We start from the raw sequence: 25,784 nt of genomic DNA, 5'->3' as shown, positions 1-25,784 counted from the left end.
ACAAGTAAATAAACACTGCAAGCTGTAGAGACAAAATATATGTGGCGTTTTTTGCACAATGCTTTTTCGCTCCAACCCTGGAATTTTTTTTGTCCAAAGAGATATTTTCTTTTTAGATCCTTAAACTAGTTGGTTCTGAGTCAAAACTCCAACCACCGTTGCTATTACTAGAATATTCGGGTTTACAGAAACTCGGACTTAACTGGAGTTATAATGTACCATTTCTATTGCTTGTGTTTACGTTAAATTTCTGCACACTACAACGTGACAAAGCAAATTTGAAATAACACTAACTAAAAACGTTTATTTCCTTAACGAATCTCATTTTTCATTTAAAAGGAATTTTCGTTTTAAGGAAGCGCGGATTAAATGAATGAAATTCAAGGTTAATATTGTGAGCTACTAAATGCGTATGTGTATGTAGAGGTAGTATAAAGCAAAGATATTTTTTAGAACAATTTATAACTCAGTGTCCTGTGTTTTATACAAATTAGTGTTAAAAATAAAATTCTCAGATTTTAAAACATCTTAACAAAAACACTGGAAGTTACTTGTCGTTAATAATAAATCTGGAGCGATAATCATAAGTCATAAAATATGCATTCGATTTATATATGTTTTATTTATACAATACATAATTACTTGCAAATGTAAAATACCATTAAAAATTAAAAATTAGTGTTATAAACAATCGCATCAACGGCGTTGTTAATTAAAATAAGACTTGAGTGTTTTTTTTTAATTATTTAATAACATAAGTCCTATGCTGTTTAATAATAAAGCACAAGAGTAAAATAAAATTGTAATTATTTCAAGAAATTTCAATATTATTTATCAATGTAGTATATATATATATATATATATATATATATATATATATATATATATATATATATATATATATATATATATATATATATATATATATATATATCTATATATATATATATATATCTATATATATATATATATATATATATACATATATATATATATATATATATATATATATATATATATACATATATATATATATATATATATATATATATATATATATATATATATATATATATATATATATATATATATATATATATATATATATATATATATATAAATTATGTCAGTGTATTCAACAAATAGAATGTTCAATGTTCAACAAATAGAATGCTCAAAGAACAGAGCAATAATAAATTAGTAAAAACACTTATCTATTTTTTATTTTTCTTCGACAGCTTGTTTCTCCATCAGAAGGTTCATCAGGAAGCTTCCTGATTTTTAACTATTCATATAAATACACACACACACACACACACACACACACACACACACACACACACACACACACACACACACACACACACACACACACACACACACACACACACACACACATATATTTACATATATATATATATCTATATGTATGTGTTATAGAACTATATATATATATAATATATATATATATATATATATATATATATATATATATATATATATATATATATATATATAAAGTTCTATAAATTGTTGCATTTGGGATGTCCGGAAGGTAAAAAATGATTCCTTTGCCAACAAATACATCACTTTTAATTACTTTTGACTTTCATCCAACATTTCCGTGCTGTCAGAAAGTTAAAACCATTAATTTAATTGCAAATTATTCTTTTTTTAAAAAACCGCAAAAACGCAAATTTAATTGACCAGAATGTTTTTAAAAACATTCTGAATGTTTTAAATAATATAATCAATGTTTTTATTTCTATTTTTTTAAATAAAATGTTTTTATTTTTATTACTGTAAATCATGCGCGGAGTGTTGCTACATTGACTATTTTATAGCCTGACTCGCAATGGAGTGCTGCTACATCGACTGACAAATAGCTGATGAGTCTTTATTGATCAAACGCAGTGTTAAATGAGAAAAATTTTTGTTAATTGATTTTTTACTAATTTATAATTGCTCTGTTCTTTTAAGATCATTGAACACTCTATTTTGTAGAATACATTTTAAAATTGTTTAAATATATATATATATATATATATATATATATATATATATATTTATATATATATGTGTATGTATATATGTATATATATATATATAAAATTAAAATGAAGAAAAATTATAATTTATAAGAGTTTTGTTGCTTTTAGGCAATCATCAGTCATGAAATACAAATATGTCTTGTCAAGGCATGAGACTTCAAGTTCCTTAATTTGTTTATCTTAATTTTAATTATTTAATGCTTTATTTTAAAGTTTAAAGTTCAAATTTAATTTCTAAATTATTAAGTACTTTTTATGATCGAGACTTTTATATTTCAATACAATATTAAACCAATCAACATTATATATATATATATATATATATATATATATATATATATATATATATATATATATATATATATATATATATATATATATATATATATATAAAATGTTGAATTTAAATATATATATATATATATATATATATATATATATATATATATATATATATATATATACATATACACTCAATAGTTTTCTTCACAATAAGTAAGTAAATAAAAGTTTACAAATAACTGTTTAATTTGTAAGGTTTTTACTTTAATAATTTACTACCAATAAAGCTGAACCAGAAGAGAGTTAAAAATCAAGAAAAAAGTGGAACACTTAAAAAACTGTAAATTGTTTGAGTAAGAAAAACATGAAGTTGTGAGATAAAAAAGCACTAAGTTCAAAGGAAAAAATTTAATAATAAAAGTTTTTTGAGGATGAAGGGACAGATACAGTAAAAGAGTGAAACTTTCCTTAATAACAAAGTTGCTGGTGATTAAGATTTGAGATAACTTGCTTGATCAGCAACCATAGTACTATTAATAAAAATAAGAAAGAGATGCAACCTTAAATTGATAAATTAAAGGCTCTGGTTTAGCAGCTAGAACTGTTATCCAAATATGACAACAGTATTTTAAACAAGGAACAATTAAATAATTCTAAAGTTAGAAAATAGGAATATCAGGACCGTAACAGATTCTAACTTTGTAATGGAATATAGTCTTCATGAGAAATCAGTAGCAAATGATAATTTAAGAAGATGTAAAGTAATGGGAATATTACCAGTATTCCAATAATTATAAGCAGTAATAATTAAAAATGGGAATAATACCAGTATTCAATTAATTATAATCAGTAAAAATTATAATTTTGTTCGGTTTAAAATTCACCAGCCATGCAAGTCACAAACTGTCAAAAAAGAGAGTTTCAAGATTGGCTGCCTGTTCTCTAAGTGATCAAAAAGAGATGATTTTTTGGTCAAAGACTGAAGTATATAGTTGTGTCTTTAGCAAAAAGAACCACTTTTAATGTAAGATTATCATAAAGATGGAGAACAATATAGAACTAAAGATGAAACCTTGTGGTACCCTGGAAGGTAATGGAAATTAAGGATAATACTGTTCTAAATGCATATTTACATGTATTATGTATATATTTATGCTAACCAAGTAATTTCTGTTCTTCTCCTAATGGCTAATAGAGGAGGTAAACGTTCTCCTGATAAGTTTTGCTATGTATGTAGATATTAAATTCGCAAAAAGCAAGTATTAAATAAGATAGTGATAAGTACCATATTGTGGATAGTGTACTCATGTGATATGTGAAACCTGCATAACTACTTTAGCAGGATGGTAGAAGAAAGAGTAAAGAAAAGAAGTAGAAAAAAGTCAATACCTTTTGCGGTCTTTACCTTTATCCAAGAATATGGATAGAGCTGAAGAACCATCTTAATGAGTTAATTTTATATGAATAATATTACAAAGTACAGTAAAGCTGAAGGAAAATATATTTAATATCATTATCATATATTGCATACCATGATCTAGAGCACCTGTCCACATGATGACAGCCTTCAAATACCTCAATCACAACAAAATGTAAGTTTATTTCTCACCAATATTCTCCAAAAGTCTTACATTTAGTTTATTTAAAAATGATATATTTACTGAATTTTTTAATGAAGTTTTGAACCCTACTGTTATGTCTTTGTCGAAGTTGCTGTATGTTGCTTTTTCATCCTTCTACAGAGCAATGAATATTTTATCTCAAGAATTAGCAAATAACAGCAGCAAAAACATTTTTGTACCAATAGCAAATTTTCAGTCTCACCTTCCAAATCAGAGTGAGCTAGATGATATAAACATAAAATTAGGTCTTATTAAATTAGAAGCTGTACTTCTTCCATCAATGATGGAAATGTTCCCAAGCAGCCTCTAGTAGGTTCTAACTAAGTCTTGTTACACCCATCTTATATCAAACTAGGGTTGATAAAGCAGTTTGTAAAAGCCTTATATTTTGGAGGAAAAGCTTTACAAGAAATTTGTCTTATGTTTCCAAGACTATCTGAGGCAAAGATCAAAGGTAGTATATTCATTTTACCCTAAGTAAAAAAAATGTTGAACTGAAAGAAGCTTAAAAGAGCAATGTCAAAAGTTGAAAGAATGAAGCTTGGTGTGCATCATGTGATGTAGTTTGTGGAATCCATTAAAAAAACAATGACCCTAATTACAAACAACTAGTTGCAAAGAAGGAAGGAATAACAAGTGGAATAATCTGTTTCTTTGAGGTGACATAAAGAGTGTGGTCATTAGATACAAGAGATGAATTAGAGGAAAGTTTGTTTACCTAACCCTTGGGAGAGGTTGTAAAATCAGACCCATGTATGAGAAATGAAATGTTAGTCTTTGTTAATGAAATTTTAAAATATTTTTCACGTTTTAACTTTTTATATACAAGGGGAGATATAATAATCCGTGATCAATTTTTGCAACAATTTCTTGCAATGATAAAAAGATGTTTGTTCTCCAAAGAGTTGTTCTTAAAAAAAAGATAAAAGAAATGATAATGTTCCGAAATGCTGCACTTGTTTTTATACTTCTTCAAAATAGCAACTGCATATATGCTGTTTATTTAAAAAGGAAAAACTATTGGGTAGCTGCTATTTATTTAAAAAAGGACAAAACTATTGGGTAGAGTGAGACTTGGCTTGGAACCAATGAAATGGAATAAAAGTTTTTTATACCTGCAAGCAACCACTATTAATTTGAGAGTTACTAGAAAACAAAGAATAATTTTAAAGAGAAATTTGTATAGATAGTGGATGACACCCTATGTTTGGTGGGCGACACCCTATATTTTGTAGGTGTTCTTTCAAATGCAGAAAACTAGAAAATTCAATTGCTTATGTTTAATTAAACACAGGTTTTAGTGGTTATGCAAATAAGACATTTACCAAAAAAATAAAATAAAAAACAATAAAAGATAATTGGTTTTTGTTAATAAAATCAAAAAAGTGTAAACATATTTAGAGTTTCTATAAAAATAACAGTATACAAGAAAAATATCATTTCAAAAGTTCTTAAAACAACTATATATTTTATAATTAAAAGAAATGAAAGTGAACTGAGCACCAAATAATTATGAAAAGAAAAGGGGCACAAATGAATAGAATAAAATCAACTAGTTTGTTGCATATTTTCACAATGGTCCCTAATAAATTGTTTAGGAGATTGTTAAAAGTAAAGCAGTTATCAGTAATCACTAGTAAATTATTTTACCAGTAATCACTAGTCAAACAGTTTTAGAGTTTAATGCTGATACTTTTTTAAACCTTAAGTTTTATAATAATTTAAACTTAAATGATGATTTAAATTTTTATTTAAATGATGAATCCTATTTTACTTTGTTTTTATCCATTTATTTAACCATAAAATTGAAAAAAATTACAGATTGATTTATAATTTTACTAAATTAGGTTCGGTGTCACTCATATAGTTAAAAACTAGTCATTGGAGTGACACCTTCATAAAATAAACAAATAAAGAAAAAAACAAACAACAAACAGTAATAATATAGATAGTGACCAAAAAATGATTATAATAAAAAAAAGAACAATAACTATTTAAAAAAATCAGAGTAATAACAAAAAAGGAAAAAGTGAGTGAGCTGGCATGAGAGCTAATGAATGAATGAGATAACACAACGTTTAACGATCTGATTCAGATCGTTAAACGTCGTGTTATCTCATTCATTCATTGTTAGAAGAGTGATAATAAAATGAAAACAAAAAGATATAATTAAATATTTTCATAAGACAAAAAAATTCGAAATCACTTAATAGCAGCAAATGCATATCGCACCAATAATAAAAATAATTAGCAACAACAACAATTTAAACAATACACATATGAACACATTAGTATAAACGATGCACCAAATTACACAACAGTATAAACAAAAATAGAAATACATGACAATATACGACATGATAAACATTACACAAAAATAGATGACAATATAAACAATACACGAAAATACACGTCAATATAATCAATACACAAAAATACATGACAATATAAACAATGCAAACAACGTAAATTAATAAAACTTAAAAATTGTTTTTTTTTGTTTTGTTTTCCTTTGATAACTTAATAAAGTTTTTTATTTTTGAAAATCTCAAGAACTTTTTTTCTTTTAACTTTGCTTTTGGTTGTTGTGTTTATTTAATATTTTTCTTCAGTTTATATTCTTAAATGTTTTCATTGTTTTTACTTCATTTTTTGTAAATCTTCTATTCTTAACATTTTTTATTTTCTTTTTCTTTTTTTCTGCCTTTCGCCATTTAAAAAATATTGTATATATATTATACTACTCCATTTGCGATGTCATTGCAAAGTTTTTTGTCTAACTCAACAGTTGTTGGGAATAGTGGGTATTACCTTAGATTATACTTGATGTGACATAACATATAGCAGATATTCGCACATCATACTAAATGGTCATATATTGTTGCTTTTAGAACTACCTTACCATATTTTCATATTTTCATGTTTATTTTGTTATGATTATGATTTTTTATCATATTTTGTATCACAGAGGATCACCCCATCATGTGCATGCACAATAGAACACTTTGCTTTTGTATTGTAGTTATTTCCTTATTGATTTTTATTAAAATTTTCTTTTTGTAAATTTATTTTTTTGAAATCAGAATTATCTCTGAATTTAATGTAACATTTTTTTGTATTTGCATTATGAGCAAATTTTTTAAGATATAAGTAACTTGTAAAAACTGCATTAACTCAAAAAATCTGTTAGAATCTTTAATTAATTTTGATTAAAGCAAAATTCACATATTTTCATTAATTTTAAAAATATTTCAAAAACAATTTAAATCAAATATTGTAGCTTATAGATATAATACAGATAAATATAGATATTTGAATGGTGGATTGCATATTTATCAGTATAATGATAATTTATATATTAAGCAGACCAAATTTTAATATAGAAGTGTTTTAATATATTGAGTTTTTTCTTGTAAAGCAAATTTAATTTGGGGAGAAGATACACATTTTTTGTGAATATAGCTTATTAGAAACTTCTCCCCATTTATTTCAAAATAAGGCTTGAATGTAACATTTACTCAACTTAGTTGTAAAATACTTGAGAAGTAAAACTGAAAACCGTAAAATAAATATTTACATATTTTTAAACTTACCTTAGTTAGATATAGTCACATTTTCTAATAAAAAAAAGTTTTAAACAACTTCTTGCCATTAACTCGGCTTTAATGTCTGCTGCGAGTTTTGTATCGAACACGCACAAATGGCATTAAATTCAATATTAATATAACAGATTTATAAAAAAATATTCTAGCAAAATAAAGTATAATTTAATTATAATTAATAATATAAATAAATTATAGTAAATAATATACTTTTTTAAATTGAATTTTTTTTCAGATTTTCAAAGTAAGAATAATGCCATGGATAAACCATTGAATTACCAACATAGTAATATTTATAACAGTCTACTTCCATATTCAAAAGATTTAGAGAAGGAAGCATTACAAAATTTTTCAGAAATAAAATACAATTTAGGTAGAGCTGTTTTGTTTGTTGAATTTTCTCCTGGAGTGCTTGTCTGGTGTAATAGGCTTGAATCGTAAGTGTTAATTGTTATTTTTTAAATGTTATCTTGTTAGGTCTTTTCAAAGAATTATGAGTTCAATAAAAATAAATTATGAAAATAATTTTGAGGCCCTAGATTTATTTTTAAACAAAAAAAACTTGAATGCGGGAGTTATTTAAAAAAATTGGGCTATATATATCAAATTTATTTTTTTTTTAAATTCAGGGAGCACTAATATTTTTTAAAATTGCTAAACTATCATTGCTGCAAAATTTAAAATCATTTTTTATTATAAAACTGTGTAATTTGAAACAAAAGAAGTATTTCCTCAAGCTCATATATCTCAAATACATAGTGTTTCATTTGGTGTTTCAATCGTCTGGTGGGGACCAGTTAATTTAAGGTTATTTTTATTTCAGCACATTTTTCTGCTAAGTCCACTGAAGCTTCTTGACCCAGTTGTGTCACCAAGTTTTTTAAAAATAGTTCTTCATGTTTGCATGTAGTGTTTTATCAACTACCATATGAAATATTTTTTGTTGATCATTATCAATCCTTTCGATTCTTTTGATAGCTAGTATATCAAGGGATAATGGTTGATTTGCACTCTTTGGACCAACAGTCTATGCATAAACAAGATTGCTGCACAGAGAAACAAGCGGGGTACTATCAGGGATGTGGTAGGGATTGAACTCAGTATGAAAGTGTTGTGATAATGCACTTTTCTTATGAGAAAAGCACTTTACCACTACATCAGTAATGCATTCATATTCAATAATTACCCTATTATTCAGAATTGCAGAATTTGTGAAATCTGGAAAGTTTTTGTCTAATTTAGAATATTGCTAAATTTGCAAATTTATAATTAAAAATACATTATTTTTAGAAATATTTTGAATTGTTATAACCTTGATACTTCAAATAATTTAAAGAATTTTTATTTAAGCTATATTCGATTTTATGGATTCAAATTTTCAAAAACTGATCATGTCCTTTTAATCAAATTGATTTATCAGCTTCTTATTATTCCTGATCTTGAACCACAATATGTCAAAGGATTTACACATGTTTTGTGTAAGCTATTAAAGTGAGTACTTGAATATTTTTTTTTATTATTACACTCTTTTATTCAATATAGTTGTTGGTGTCATCATCATCATCATCATCATCATCATCATCATCATCATCATCATCATCATCATCATCATCATCATCATCATCATCATCATCATCATCATCATCATCATCATCATCATCATCATCATCATCATCACTCATCATCATCATCATTTACTTTTAACACTAAACAATTTTTTTTAGAAAAGAAAAATTACTTGCAAGAAATGACTTGGAATTAGAATGGAGACCACTTTACAAGTTAATCCAAGCTGCACGATGTAAAAAATTAACACAAATTGGACTTAAGAAGTATCCTTGGTATGTTAATTTATATACTTAGGTATTTTAAACTGCACTTGTAACTGTAACTTGCACATGTAAACTATACTTATAATTGTAAAACCTTATTATGTATTAATTATAAGAATAATGACAATAGCTTTTTGTTTATTAGTGCCAAAATAAAATTTTTTATATTTTTGAGTTGAAGTTAAATAAGATCTGGTAGTTTTCAAAAAGTATATATTTTTTTAGCAAATATTTAGAATCACTTATTCAACTGGTAAAGATAGCTAAAAGGTTTGTTCATTATTTTGTTGTAATACATATAGATATATACATACATAAATATAAACAGGTCTAAGATTACGGTTGACAAATAATCACCCACCTAAAACCGTTTTAGGTCGGCAGATTTTGAATAAGGATTCCAATTATTTACAAACATGGGAAGGTTTAACATAAAATTGACAGAAAAACAAACATCAAACTTGTTGACTTTTCTTAAAAATGTCGATGTGTGCTAAAAAATTTGAACGAAAGTTTTGTCGAATTTATTTTAATAATTTTATTATTAATAAAACATGGTTGAAAGAAAACATGATACAAGAAATGATTAATTTTTGGAATTGCTTTATTAGAAATTTATTAAGAAAAAAAAGCCCACACTCCTGTAAAACGGTTTACTAGAGCAATTTAGAACTCTCACAAAAGTATAATTTTTTCTCTCAAAAGTACAATTATCATTGTATCTATAATGAAAAAAAAAAAAATCAAAAAGAGTGCCGATGAGTGCATAAATGCAAATGTTTTCAATTAGATTAGACTTTGATAAATATAAAATTATTCAACTGATAAAAAATAGAATTATTAGACTCTAAATTATTGCACAATAATTTTTATTTTATGTAGTGAATTATATTTTAATTATTAGTTACTTAAATATATTATTCATTATTATTGTGGAGTTTTTATTTGTTGTAATAGTTCTTAAAATGTCTGCATTCTATTACAATAAGAAAATTAGTGCATTATGTAAGAGGAATAGGTGCAAATAGAGCTATTAATAATAATATTTAGAGCTAACAGTAGTATACAGTAGTGCGTTATGTAAGAAAAATATTTAGAGCTAACAGTCGTATACAATAGTGCATTATGTAAGAAAAATATTTAGAGCTAACAGTCGTATACAATAGTGCATTATGTAAGAAAAATATTTAGAGCTAACAATCGTATACAATAGTGCCTTATGTGAGAAAAATGCACATTTTTTATAAGTAGTATAGATTATTTTATAAGCTATTATAGCTATTCGTCAAATTTTTTGTCAAATAAGTAATGCTATTAAATAAATGGATATCTATATGAATTAAATTATCCCGTTGTTGCGGCCCTTTTCTGATAATGTTTTGCTCAAATATTAAATATAATGTTAAAGAAAAAATTTAATTGTGACTATAAATTTGTATCATTTAAGTTATAATTAATTTAAGTTTTCGATTTTATTATAATTACTTTATTTAAAATTTATATAAAACGTTTTTTCTGTTGTGTTTTAAAATTAAATTGTTCTGAATTTAAATAGTATGTTTGTTTTGGTGTTTCTATTTTAGTTATTTCATTTAAGAATTTAAATAAAACATTCTTTTTCTATTTTTATTTTAACTAATTTTTTTAGATTTCAAATAAAAAGTTTGTAGTGTTTTTTTTTTATAATACCTTATTAAAAATGCTTATTTTTTCATTAATTTAATTTAGGTCGACATTGCTGAATGTCAGCCCTAATTCTGGAACTGTATATATATATATATACATATATATTATAGATTCATTTCTGATTAATCTTTGTTGATGAAACACAGTGTAAAATGAAAAAAATTTTTGTTAAGTGATTTTCTACTAATATATAATTGCTCTGTTCTTTTAAGAACATTGAGCACTCTATTGTGTATAATACTTTTTAAAGTTGTTTAAATATATATATATGTATGTATATATATATATATATATATATATATATATATATATATATATATATATATATATATATATATATATATATATATATATATATATATATATATATATATATATATATATATATATATAGTATATATATATATATATATATATAGTATATATATATATATATATATATATATATATATATATATATATATATATATATATATATATATCCAAAGTTTCTCTTTCAGCACAAAATGAGTAAATATTCTAATAAATAAGATAATTTTTTTAATTTTTGTTAAAATCATTTATTTTATAAATACATGTTTCATAGCCATCATCAGTTAAAATATATTAAAATGGTCAAATCAAATTAGTAAAATTAAATTAAATTAATAGAGACCTTATAATAGAAAATACAAAAAAAATGCAATTAAATAATGTAACAAATGTTTTAAAAAGATAAAAGAATCGGTAACGTTAAAAGAAACTAGATTGAAATTGTCATTTTTACATGATTCGTTCATTTATTAATAGTGGGTTTTTCCCACTCTATGTACATGCTTTCTTTGAGTTTTCATATAAATTTGTTGGAGGCTGAATCCAAAATTAAAAAATTAGCATGATAAAAACTATTAAAACAGCTTTCATTTGAATGAATATTGATAATTTTGTTGGTTTTCTGAGCGTGATGAAATGTCTATATTGGTGTTGTTATTTTAAGAGCTATGGATTTTCTTAATCAACCAAGATGGGTACAAGTTGCGTTTGAGAACTTTAAAAAGATTGTTAATAATCATGACTTAGACCGAGACTAGTGTTGTTTATTTTATAAACTATTAAACATTTTACTAGACTAACTTGTATGAAAATGAAGTAAAACTAAAAAAGTTTGTGTAGAGTCCCAAGAAAGTTTTCTTATGAAAAACAGTGGTAATTGTGGAATTGTTTATTTATTTAGAGAACTAGGAGAAACAACAATTTTATAATGAGGTTATTTAATTGAAGCTAATTTTAAATTTCACCTATCTACTGTTGATTGGTTTATTTTAACAAGAGCTTTGAAAAATAACATCAAAAAAGAAAAATATTTTTTTGTTGAAAATACACAAAAAGAAATTAAAGAATTTAACTAATGGTCATAGTTTACCTTTTAATACTTCAGATATTATAAAGAATCTTTGTTCATTTAAGCTTTCAGAAGACGAATTAGACATTCTTAAAAATGGACTAAACTTCTCTATTCCACCACAACATCTTAAAAGAACTGATATATATTCTTCATTCGAACTCATAAACTAATATCTTCAGAATAATTTAAAAAACAATAATAACTCCAGTCAACTTAAAGCTGAACTTTCTTATCTTGCTAATTCCTATATAAATAAATATTGTCCATCTAAAGAAACTCTAAAAAAGCATGGAATTATGAAAAAATTATGTAAAAATCCAGATATCGTTATTTTAAAACCAGACAAAGGGAATGGTGTGGTTATTCTAGACAATGAAATTTATGACAACGGTCTCTATAAAATCATTAATGATCCATCCAAATTTAAAAAACTTAAAAAAGATGTCACTATCACCAGAGAAACACAACTTCAAAACTTTTAAAGAAAACTAAAGAAAAAAGGTTTCTTTGATGAATCCAACTGTATTAAAGTTTAGCCTTCAGGCTCTCGTCCAGCTCGCATCTATGGTCTTCCAAAATTACATAAGGTTATTTCTTCTGACGATAATATAAGTTTCAGACCTATCGTATCATCCATTGGTACTTATAATTATCAATTAGCTAAATTTCTTAGAGAACTAATATCTTCACTAATACCATCGAAATTTTGCACTAAAGATTCTTTCACTTTTTCTAAAGAAATAAACCAAGCTAGCCTTCATAAACATTTCTTAGTATCTTACAATATTAGAAGTTTATACACCAATATTCCACTACAAGAAACAATAGATATTGCTGTCAATAGCATTATAAATAGTAAAGTTAATCTTAAAATTAGTAAAAGTGATTTAAAAAAACTCTTCAATTTTGCAACATCTCAAACTCATTTTCTCTTCAGAGGACAAATTTATGACCAAAGTGATGGTGTTGCTATGGGTTCTCCCTTAGCTCCTGTTCTTGCTAATCTTTTCATGGGAAATTTTGAAGATAATCGGCTCAAATCATATAGCGGAGAAAAACCAGCTTTTTATAAATGGTATGTAGATGACATTTTTGCTGCTTTCACTTCTGAAAATCATGCCAATTTATTTTTGGAGTATATCAATAATAAACATAATTCTATTACTTTTACAATGGAAAAAGAAATTCAATCAAAAATATCATTTTTTGACCTAACTCTAAATAAAACAAACAATTCCACAATTACCACTGTTTTTCATAAGAAAACTAGATAAGAAAGCCTACAAAATTATCAATATTTTAAACTTCCTTATATTGGAAAAATATCTGATTAAACTAAACAAAGACTAAACGCAATCATTAAAAGATATTGTTAATCAGTCACCATAAGATTGATTTTTACTTCATTTAAAATTTCAAAAAATTTTTTCCACAAAAGATCCCTTTTCTAAAGACTTTAATTTATTCGTTTTCTATAAATTTGAATGCGCGCAGGCTGTAAATCCTGTTATATTTGCAAAACTACTCGCCATTTAAAGACACAAATAATCAAGCACCAAAAAAGGGATAAAAACTCACACATTTATAAACATATTCAAATGAAAGCTGTTTTGATAGTTTTGATCATGCTAATCTAATATAGCATATTTATGAAGCATTTGCTCACTTTTTTTACTTATCTAAATCGATACGGCTTTATTAGAAAAAAAAAGAAAAAAATGAAGAGTAATGAATGAAAAGGTTGCTGCCCCATGCAAAACCCTCAGTCGATGTAGCAGCACTCTGCTTAGAGTCAGACTATTTGTCAGTCAATGTATGTACTGAAGCCCCCTGCAGCAGGCCATTTCAGTATGGCGTCACACTGCTCACCTAAATCAGCAGTATAAGATATATATATATATATATATATATATATATATATATATATATATATATATATATATATATATATATATATATATGTATATATATATATATATATATTTATATTTATATTATATTTATATTTAAACAACTTTAAAAAGTATTCTACACAATAGAGTGCTCAATGTTCTTAAAAGAACAGAGCAATTATATTAGTAGTAGAAAATCACTTAACAAAATTTTTTTCCATTTTACACTGTGTTTCATCAACAAAGATTCATCAGAAATGGATGATCAAATTAATAAAACTTCAATTTATACCAAAATTAAATTACAGGAAGTTGCAAATGTCTTAACTACTGTAAATTTTCACACATTTGTGGAATTTGCTGACACTATTATAAAAAGAATTCTTTAGAAATGATTACTTATGCTATTTTTTTAAAATGTTTTTTTAAAAAAGGTAGTTAATGTAAATATTATTTGAACTCATTTATTTTTATAGTTTTTTAGGAGAAACTTATTTTCGTGCCTACATTTAGAAATTAATTCCGATCTTTTGTTTAATAAGCATTCTTGATTTGCATGTGTAATTATTTCAAATTTTTCTTGTAGGCATAGTATGCATTTTTTGGAAATATTGTTATATGCAGGCGCTGTTTTAAGGATAGACCAATTCAGTATAAAATCATCAATATTTTTTTCTTTTAATTCCCATATATATTTTGACAGCATGGTGTCTTTTGAATACTTTTTATTCTTGAAAGATTGCTTATGATTGGCAAAACGTTTTTTCCATTCACCCTCTGTTATGCCAATATATTGTTTATCAGAATGTAAGAATGTACCTGATAAACAATATATTGGCATAACAGAGGGTGAATAGAAAAAACGTTTTGCCAATCATAAGCAATTTTTCAAGAATAAAAAGTATTCAAAAGACACCATGCTGTCAAAATATATATGGGAATTAAAAGAAAAAAATATTGATGATTTTATACTGAATTGGTCTATCCTTAAAACAGCGCCTGCATATAACGATATTTCCAAAAAATGCATACTATGCCTACAAGAAAAATTTGAAATAATTACACATGCAAATCAAGAATGCTTATTAAACAAAAGATCGGAATTAATTTCTAAATGTAGGCACGAAAATAAGTTTCTCCTAAAAAACTATAAAAATAAATGAGTTCAAATAATATTTACATTAACTACCTTTTTTAAAAAAACATTTTAAAAAAATAGCATAAGTAATCATTTCTAAAGAATTCTTTTTATAATAGTGTCAGCAAATTCCACAAATGTGTGAAAATTTACAGTAGTTAAGACATTTGCAACTTCCTGTAATTTAATTTTGGTATAAATTGAAGTTTTATTAATTTGATCATCCATTTCTGATGAATCTTTGTTGATGAAACACAGTGTAAAATGGAAAAAAATTTTGTTAAGTGATTTTCTACTACTAATATATATATATATATATATATATATATATATATATACACACACACACACACACACACACACACACACACACACACACACACACACACACACACACACACACACACACACACACACACACACACACACACACACACACACAGTTCCAGAATTGGGGTCAACTTGATCTGACAGTGTCTGAGGTTGGCAAAAAACTCTTATAATGTTGAAAGCCTTTGATATAGTAAAAGCAATAGCTTCACTGCTTATGAAATCTAATGAGGAATAGGACCATTCTAATAATTAACAAGTCTTCAGTAGAATAAGTGTTTGAAAATCCATATGGATTGACAGAGAGTAAGATTGAAGATGAGATTTCCAACATGCAGGAAAGCATGGTTCAGTGTATTGACAGGAAGATGACAAGATTGTGGTCATTAGATTGTGACAAGATTGTGGTCATTAGATTTAAGATATGAATTATGCTAAAAATGATAAAAAGGTATGTTTTCCAGAGAGTTTTTGTGGAATAAACAACATCAAAAAGAAAGATGATTAAGGGATTAAGGGAGGAACTGCTATGCAATACCATATCTGTTTGCAATGCATATCTGATTGCACAACAATAAAGTGAATTGATACAAAAGTACATGCCCAGTCTAAGCATGTTTCTTATGGAGTTTTGAGTTTATCAAAGAGCTTATTAAACACTTTCATACTTTGATATTTTACAGTTGTTGGAGTCAGCATTATTAGGAGCAACCACAGAGCTTGGGAAACCTTACAACCAGCTTGCCTTAGTACCATTAAACTGAGTATTAGAATTGTACCCTTATTAGAACATAACCGAAAGAGTTTTCTATCCGCTACCAAGGAGGCATGAGCAAAAACACTAAAGTCAACTTAATTTGGCATTTATCATTTAAGGAAGAGACAATGTAACACCAGTTTACATCTATGCCAGCCTATTAAATGAAGAAGAGATGCAAGGCTGGTTAATAGAAATTTTTTGCTTGCCCTTTAAGGATTTGTCTGGGAGAAATTCTACAAGAGAACAGCCAGGTACAGTTAACGTCTACCTAAGATAAGTAATTTTATCAAGACACAATCTCTGACCTTTATTCAACCAAGAGCTCCAAGACAGGAGTATTATAAGTTAGAGTTAGTCCTTGCCGAGAAATTTCTTTAAGGCAGCAGGATATGCATTGGATCTTACCAGTAGCAGGGTGATCATAATGCTTTTGTAAGCAGTAATTTAACATATTTTTCAGTAGACTTTAGATATATTTATCTACAATAGATAAATATATCTAAAGTCTACTGAAAAATATGTTAAATAAAAATATATTAGACATTATCTATAACAGGCTGTGTTATGTTAAATGGATAATAGCTAAGTGATTAGCTATTATCCATTTAACATAACACAGTCATTTATTAATTATTATATGTAATGGATATTAGCTAAGTGACTGACTAATCAATTATTATTGATTAGTCAGTCACTTAGCTAATATCCATTACATATAATAATTTACAGGTGAATTACCATTGCTCTAAAGGCAGCATTTTTGTAAAATTGTTGTATAATGTTTTAAAATATTTAGGTAATACTGGAAAGATATATTTTCAGGTTATTTATATATTCTCAATGTTTATATTTTACAGTTCCATTAGCATTTAATATTTTCTATTTAAAACAATAGAATATATTTTATATTTATTTTTTAAAATGAATTTAACTAATTTAGTTTTGTTATTCATATTCCATTCATTTGTTTCATTCATTTTTAATAAAATTATGAATTTTGTATTAATTCCATTGAAAATTGCTTTTGCAGAGTGTAAAAACTTTTCTTTTTTCTTTCTTCTTTCATAACTGGGTTTAAATTGACTCCTCAACACAATGAATAACTACATTTTCTTTAAATTAGAGTAGATTAAGTTTAATAGATACTGATCTGTATTCATTTAAGTCATTTATTTCAATCATTCATAGATCTACACAACTACTAATGTTTTCATTCACACAAGTACTTATGATTTGATTCCCACAAGTACTGATGATTTCACTCAAACAAGTATTGATGGTTTGATTCACACAAGTACTTATAATTTGATTCACACCAATACTGATGATTTGATTCACACAAGTACTGGTGATTTGATTCACATAAGTACTGATGATTTAATTTACACAAGTACTAATGATTTGATTCACACAAGTACTGTTGATTTGTTTCATACAAGTACTGATGATTTGGTTCACACAAATACTGATGATTTGATTCACATAAGTACTGGTGATTTGATTCACATAAGTACTGATGATTTGATTCACATAAGTACTGATGATTTGATTCTCACAAGTACTGTTGATTTGATTCATACAAGTACTGATGATTTGAGCTGTATAGTTCTAAACTAGATTTACACAGCTATAAGCAGCATAAAATATGAATAATAATAAATAAGTAGCATAAAGTGTGTACAGAATAATGACAAGATCTTCTCTAGTTTAGTCGTTTTTTACATTTCTTAAATTATTTCATGTTGATTGACCAACTTAAAATTATCATACTTCAAATTATTTTACTGATTTGGTTTATCTAATTAATGGTAAGCAGGAAAATTCTGTTGATTGACCTCTTGCTTCTTTTACATTTATTAGGCTGGCATAGATTTATTAATTATTTATCATATTTAATAGGCGGGCAAAGCCTTTGTTATATTGTTTACTATCTGTTTATAGGACTGATACTTTGCGATTCTACTTGTATATTCGTGCCTTTTTGATATTGGTTTTGGAACTCTTTTATTTATTATTATTTATTAATATTATTGAAATAAATATCCAAATGAGGGAACAGCTCTAACACTCAGTTTAATAGTTTTGATGCTGGTTGGTAATAAGGTTCCTCACACACTTTAGTAACTCTTAGAGGCTGACACTATTAGAAGCTGTAAAATATCAGAGTACTCACAATACTTGTTGCACATAGGTGGTGTCCCTGTTAGTTATTTGGTTGTAAATTATTGAGGCCATAAAGAGCTTTTTTGCTACGATTTTTTACGGTTGATTAATTGGATCGAGGTAACTGCATATCATATTGCCCAGGACTTTAAGTATTGCCCAGCACACTAAGTAATATCTATGTATCAAGGTCTCTCTAGGGCACTAAGTAATATCTATGCATCATGGTCTCTAAAATTCATGATTGTAGCACCAAAAAGTATTAAAAATCAAAAACTACCAAATTGTTTCAATCGATCCAAATTGTTTCAATCTACAAGTATTTATGGTCTTTAAAATAATTTTTTATTTGTTAAATCTTATCTCTTCTTAAACTTACTAGACTTGTTTATTGTGAGACATTTTTAAGTCCTATTGTTATTAGCAATTTTGATCCAATCAATAATCAAATGCATGCCTGGATATATGCATATGTATCAATTCATTTATTTGTTGTGAAATCAGAATCCTGTGCAATTCTTTTGTTTAGCATTACTTCACTCAATCACCTTTTATCTTTATTTTGTTCCTTCTCCTCAAGAACTTATTTTATTGTTATTTCAATGTTATTTTTATTTAAAAAGGGGCTGATCAAATTAATCAAATTCTTTTTTTGCATTAATATTGCCATTAATATTGTTTTAATCACATTAAATATCATAACATTAAATCATCATACTTAATGGCTTGGGTCTAGTACGACTGACCCTGCTGGCACTTAAGCCAAAATTTTTTGTCTTTTCTTAATTGCTTAATCTGATAGTTAATTTTGTAACTTTCTTTTCAGACAACCTTAGTCACTTACGTTATTCACCAATCGGTTGATTTATGTTTTGTCTCTTACCTTAGTTTGTGTTCAGTTTCTCCTTAATCTTCTTTATTTTGGAGGAGATAAACTTTACAACAGCCTCTCTTATGTGCTACAAACTTAAATTGTCTTCAAAGTAGTAAGGAAAACATACGTTTAAAATTTTAAAATAAATTGCTAGACTTTCTGCAGGACATTTTTTCTCATTTTTTATATATTTAAATTTTTGTTGGTTACTCTTTTATTTTTTACTCCACATAAACTTTTTTTATAAATTTATGTTCATCATGGGATACTAAAAGACCATGTCTTCACCATTGGTTTTATCTTTTTATTCATATGTTCTTACAGAACTTTCAGGACAGTACAAACTTATATTTTGTACTATATGTAACAAGTGTGAAATTCCTTTGTAAAGAATTTTGAATAGTAAAACATTTATGTTGTATATTTACATAATTTATTTATTTATTTTAGTTATTTCTCAGTTGAATCTACTGTGGAAATGTTACTGGAATGGCGTCCTCTTATGTGTGTGTTTGATGCTACTAAAAGAGATGCTGCATTTTATTTCTCCTGTTTTCTTCCAACTTCGCTGCCTTATGAACATCATGATAAAGGATTCAGGTGTTATGTTTTTATTTTTATAAAAAATATAGTATAATAAATTTTTATAAAAAAATAGTACAGAAAAAATAAAATGAAATTTAAAACACTTGCATTTAGAAACTAAATTTTTTTGAAAATTCAAAGTTGTTGTCACATGAGCAGTGACAGTCTGAAGAAAGAACGAAAATTAAATTAATAATAAGTTTAGTAATTTATAATCTAATAATAAGTTGATAATAATAATTTATTAAATACTGATTAACAAAAATACTAAGCAAGTATTGCTTACCTAACCAAAACATATAATTAAAATCAACTGCAAAAAATAATTAAAATGATATGGGACACAATAAAAGAATGTAGAATAACAAATTGAATGGTTTTTCTATTTCCGTTTTATTAAAGTAAATTTTTTTTTTAAAAAAATTCTATTGCAAAAATTTCCTGTAAAGTGATCCTATTAAACTTGGTGATTGTTGATCAATAAGCATCATGCAGGGAGTGTTCATACAATGGGGTAAGACTTGTAGTGAGGGTTGGCATTACTATTGTCTGAATGAATATCAGAAGAAAGCCAATCAGTTAATAAGCTGGCATTATGAAAAAACTATTAAAAAAATAAGGAAAAATAAATAATAAAAAAAGATTTTAGTTCCTCACTCGTATCATTAGGAAAAGCAGCTGAAGTATTTAATATCTCAAAGTAACTCAAGCAATAAAAAAAAATACGATATATTTATACTTCAAGAAAAAAAAAATTGTCAGTATTAAATTAAATTTATTATTACAGCGAGTAAAGTGGAAAGTTTTTATTGCAATGGTAAGTCCATCATTTGCCTGATAAAAAGTATTTTATATCCTCAGTTAAAAATAGGATTTTTCAAGTTTGTTAAATACTGGACATAAAGGAACACATGCATCTGTATACCCATAAACCATGCATCAATATACCAGAATCTAAAGCTTATTGTGGTTAAACCTGAAAAAAAAGTTCATGAGCTTTTTGAAAACATGTTTGTAGTAAAGAGTCAAGTAAATTTATAGTTCATCAAGATATAGTTGCTCTGGATCTCAGAATTTGTCTATTATGTAACTATAATTGATTAAAAAATGAAGAGAACAACTGAGTTCACGAAGATCAAACAATTAGTTACAAAAAATGGCATATGACAGATAGAGTAGTGCTTTTAAGTGACACAATTACTGTAGGTGTAGAATACATAAAAAGACATAGGTTGAAGTTTGATACCATAACATCCCTGACTTATATTATGAATAATTCAAAGTTATCAGTGTCCCCAAGTGAAGTTATTGTTTTTGGTAATTTTGTTTTAAATTTATCATACAAAACAAAATCCAAGTTAACAAGTTACCAAGTTACCACTGGAATCAACAACAGTGCACACTCAGTTGTGTTGTTAAGTGTAGCATTATTGCATAACTCCTGAAATTTGTCCATTTTAATTTTAATCTGACAAAAAACTATACGAAGTATAATACTGATTTGAGTATGTAGTAGTAACATGCTATCTTTGTACCTAGGAGAGCATAGATCTTTTATGATTAAATTAGTTCTTCAGAAAAAAATCAACGGCCTTGTGACCCTGTTATAGATGTACCTCCCTTCTCACCAGAGTTATGACATATCTAATCGCAGTCCTGTGTTTTTTTTTATTTTAGTAATAACCCTGTCTTTTGCATTACAAATTGGTTCACCAAGTGGTCCTGTTTTTGTAACCCTAAGTCTATAATCTATATGACACCAATAAAGTAGTTTTAAAACCCAGGTAGTGCTATTTATATATGAATGTGTAATACATATGCTTTTTTGATCAGATTTGGTTTGTGGTTTTTTAGTCAGTCCTTTTCATGTGTCAAAATCTCCAGTTTTAGTTGGAATGATACCATCCTTCTCAACTAGCTTTTCATACAGCACCCAAGTTTTTTCTGATGATCGATCAATCAGAAATCCTTTACTAACTCTCCTAATATCTGTTCATTCAGTAGTTTTTGTTTTGCAATGTATACAATCTGCACCTCCTAGTCCGCTGATGAGTTGTATAAACTTTAAATCCTTCATTGTATCTTGAATATAAATTTTGACATTGATATAATTTTTGTCAAACAGACAACACATTCCTTCAGCATTTAACTCTTCTCATGTGTTATCAGTAGTTGGGACAATAAGATCTAGCAAATCTTGATTAGTTTCTGTTTCTCTTATCAAAAGCACAGGATGTAATGATCTCGATGCATTTAATGAATAATTTTGCCACAGGGTCATAATTTTACTATCTCAATGGCGTATTAGTTTCAGAGGAATAAGACCATATTGAAACATATTTGACTTGCTTTCAATCATTTCTTTTGATTTCATTGATACTTGTTGTCCTGCTCCATCACAATCATCTTTAAAACACATCTGATACTCATCGCTGTCTACTGGAATAAAAGAATCTTTAAATATATTCAAAATAGAATCATTTGTCATTTTTACAAGCTCTTTGTATTGAACAGAAACACCTCTTCGAGTCAAAACATTACTAATTGTTGGGCGCAGTTTTTTTCTTTCTTCAAGCAATTCATTGGTTGTTGGAAAATATATGCCTTTTGAAGCAAAAAGAAATCTTAATTTTCTAATTTGCTCTTTACTTAATGTAAGAGAATGCATTAAAGCAATGGACTCATCTTTGCTAAAGATATCCTTTGTTTTCATATAGTTTGTAAAAATAGGATTTCCAACACGAGCAATACTTTAATTGTTTTGTGTGTTAACTCTATATAAGAGGTAACCCAATAACTAATTAACATGCAACTCTAGGCAATCATTAGTGATGAAGTTGTTTATATAATTGAGAAGTTCCTGCGTCCTCTCCTTTTTCATCTTATCACCCAGTTCTGTAAAAGATTTTCTTTGTTTTAAAAAACATGGTTTTGTTATGTAAGCATCCTCTACTTCATAAATAATATCTTTTGATGCTTGTTAAAGTATAAATGCGTATCCATTTTTCTTGAAATGTTTCTCTTTCAGGCATTTATAATGTTTCCATGTTTTTTCACACACATTTTCAAACTCCAGTGAATTAACTGATAGTTCAAAATTTTTATAAAGTATTTCTTTAATGGCTGAATATGTTACTAAATATGACTTAACATTTTTGTCAGCTTTAATAAATAGTGCGAATAAATCTTTTTTTATGATTTCTTTTACATTTACATTTTCCTTCATTACATTTATTTTTTATTTTACATTACTTCTGCTGAAAAAAACATAAAATCATATCAAGTAACCAAATAAAAAATAAAAAATTTTCATATTTGTAACTAAAAATAAAATATTCACATATTTAAGAAAAAAATAATAATCACTGTTCAACTTTTTTAAATCATGTAAATAAAAAAAAGTGCTAACTTGCCTCAGTTCTCCTTAAAATATTTGAAAAGAAGAAATGTTAAATATTTTTAAAATGTATGACACAGTAGAGGCAAGTTAGCACTTTTAAAAAAATCTAAGGTTTAATCTGATTTTTTCGTAAAAAACATCAACATAAATTTATAACATAATTAGTTTTAAAAGCTTTAAAAAAAAAAAAGTTTATAAATAAAATAACACATTTTTAATTTATTTCTTCAAAAATATATTCCATATCAAATTAAAAACAACTTTTACATAAGTGGTTTATTAATTTTTATTTCGGTAAATTCATTTTAAATGGAAACTAACAGAAATTACTAAATTTTATAGATACACTAAAAAATTGGAAATTCATCAACTTCAAATTTGCATATCATCACTTAGAAATTAGCTAAAAACATTTTTTTTTTTTTTTTATTCACAAATTTATCTGACTTTCTGATTAAATAATTTTTATAGACTTTCTTAAACAAATATTTTTTGTCTATTTTCACCTCTGGGCCCACTGTGTGTTTGGCAATATATCATATGTTGGATTTTTTTAAATTACATAATGAAAAGAACTGTCTTATTATCCCTCAACACAAAAAAAACAAACACATTTTATGATGTTTTAACTGACCAGTACAAAAGTTGTGATCATCTTTTAAATGTCACCACACTGAGTATTTTATGAGGCAATATGAATGGAATTACTTAGCTACATTGCATGGAAAATACCGTATGATGGCATTAATTTAACATAAAGGGCTTGTTTCCAATTGTAGTTATTTATGTCCAAATGACATACTGTTATGTCCGCTTGGTGCACCATTATGTCCAATTTAAAAAAAGTAGTAAATTTTAACATTCAAATGTATTTTTGAAATATTCAAAATCACTATTAAAAAAAAGTTGGTTGCCCAACAAAAAAATACTCTAAAACAGCTGATTTTGAAGTAACTTTTTCTCAAAAACTGTTTCAATAACAGTGTTAAAATTTACATGTTAAACTATGTCATTGAATTGACCATTTTTACAAAGTATAAAAAAAAGAGACACAAGATCCCTTATCCCAAGTTCTCCTTGAATAACCAACATATCACTTATCCCAAGTTCTCCTTAAATAACCAAGTATAGTATTAATAACATTTCATTGAAATGTTTCTAAATTTAACCTGTGTTTTAAACAGGTAAAAAACTTATCATTAAAATTATTCACAATATTTCACAATTTCAAACTCGAAATTATATGGCAGCTATGGGAGTTTAGAGCTAACATGCTAGCTATCAAGCTATTGTTTCGATATATATTAAGATTTAGATAAGATCAAGCTACTGTTTTGATATATATAAATTAGTGATTTTAAAATTTATTTTTTAGATTATGGTTGACAGAGTTCTTAGAGTATTGGTTTCATTGTACCCATAATCATGCTAATGTTGCAGAGGTACATTTTATAAAGTATTGTTTTCTAATTAATAGTTTAGACATTTATGAGACTTTCATTCAGATATTATGAGACTTTTAGGTCTTCAGATATCTTTAAATTAAACTATGAATGTTTTTTTTGAAATTCAATTCAAATGTCAGATAAAATCAAAATTTTATAATATATTTTTATATTTTATAATATAAAAATATATTGTTTATAAGTTAAAAATTTTTTTTAACAGATTTTTATTTTTTTTTAGAATTATATGAATTTATTCGCAAGGTTAACTCAATCGAATGTTGGTTTTATTGATTGGAATCCATATTTGCCCAAGGTAAATAGTTTTTTACTTGATCTTTAAAGGAATTACTGAGTGCAAAAGTAATTTTTTGTTTTAAGGAACAAAATATTGTTTTAAAGAAAATATGCTCAAAATATTTTGTTCAAGCAATAAAAAAAGAAAATAAATTTTCAACTAAACTGTAATGAAAGTTTGCAATGAATTTTGTAAATAAACTTTTTATTTGAAAAAAAAAAGCATCATGTTCTAAAGTTCATTTACTCAAATATCTTAAAATATCAAAAATATTAGGTTATAAATAACAAAGTAGACAAACCATTCGCTTGCAAACAAAATAACTAGTGACAAAGTTGAAATTATGGAGGTTATAAATATGTTTTATGATTTCTTAATAGGATTTCTTAATAATTTATTTAAAAAAAACAGGTTTTTAATTTCAACCTAAATACTTAATT

General features: G+C 26.0%; 1 protein-coding gene across 1 annotated transcript in view; it reads left to right on the top strand.

The window, feature by feature from the left end:
• The first annotated feature begins 7,770 nt into the window (after nt 1-7,770).
• Nucleotides 7,771-25,784, top strand: part of LOC101234870 (proteasome activator complex subunit 4A) — a 75,757-nt gene continuing 57,743 nt past the window's right edge. The window contains exons 1-7 of the mRNA XM_065798937.1: nt 7,771-7,994; nt 8,908-9,048; nt 9,282-9,398; nt 9,615-9,659; nt 20,067-20,216; nt 24,977-25,043; nt 25,288-25,362. Of these exons, the coding sequence (XP_065655009.1) occupies nt 7,816-7,994; nt 8,908-9,048; nt 9,282-9,398; nt 9,615-9,659; nt 20,067-20,216; nt 24,977-25,043; nt 25,288-25,362 (774 nt within the window). The 5' untranslated portion in view covers nt 7,771-7,815. The remainder of the gene's footprint in view (nt 7,995-8,907; nt 9,049-9,281; nt 9,399-9,614; nt 9,660-20,066; nt 20,217-24,976; nt 25,044-25,287; nt 25,363-25,784) is intronic.

This window comes from Hydra vulgaris, chromosome 06 (assembly GCF_038396675.1).
Source record: "Hydra vulgaris chromosome 06, alternate assembly HydraT2T_AEP".
NCBI lineage: Eukaryota > Metazoa > Cnidaria > Hydrozoa > Anthoathecata > Hydridae > Hydra > Hydra vulgaris.
This window is presented reverse-complemented; position numbering and strand designations above follow the sequence as displayed.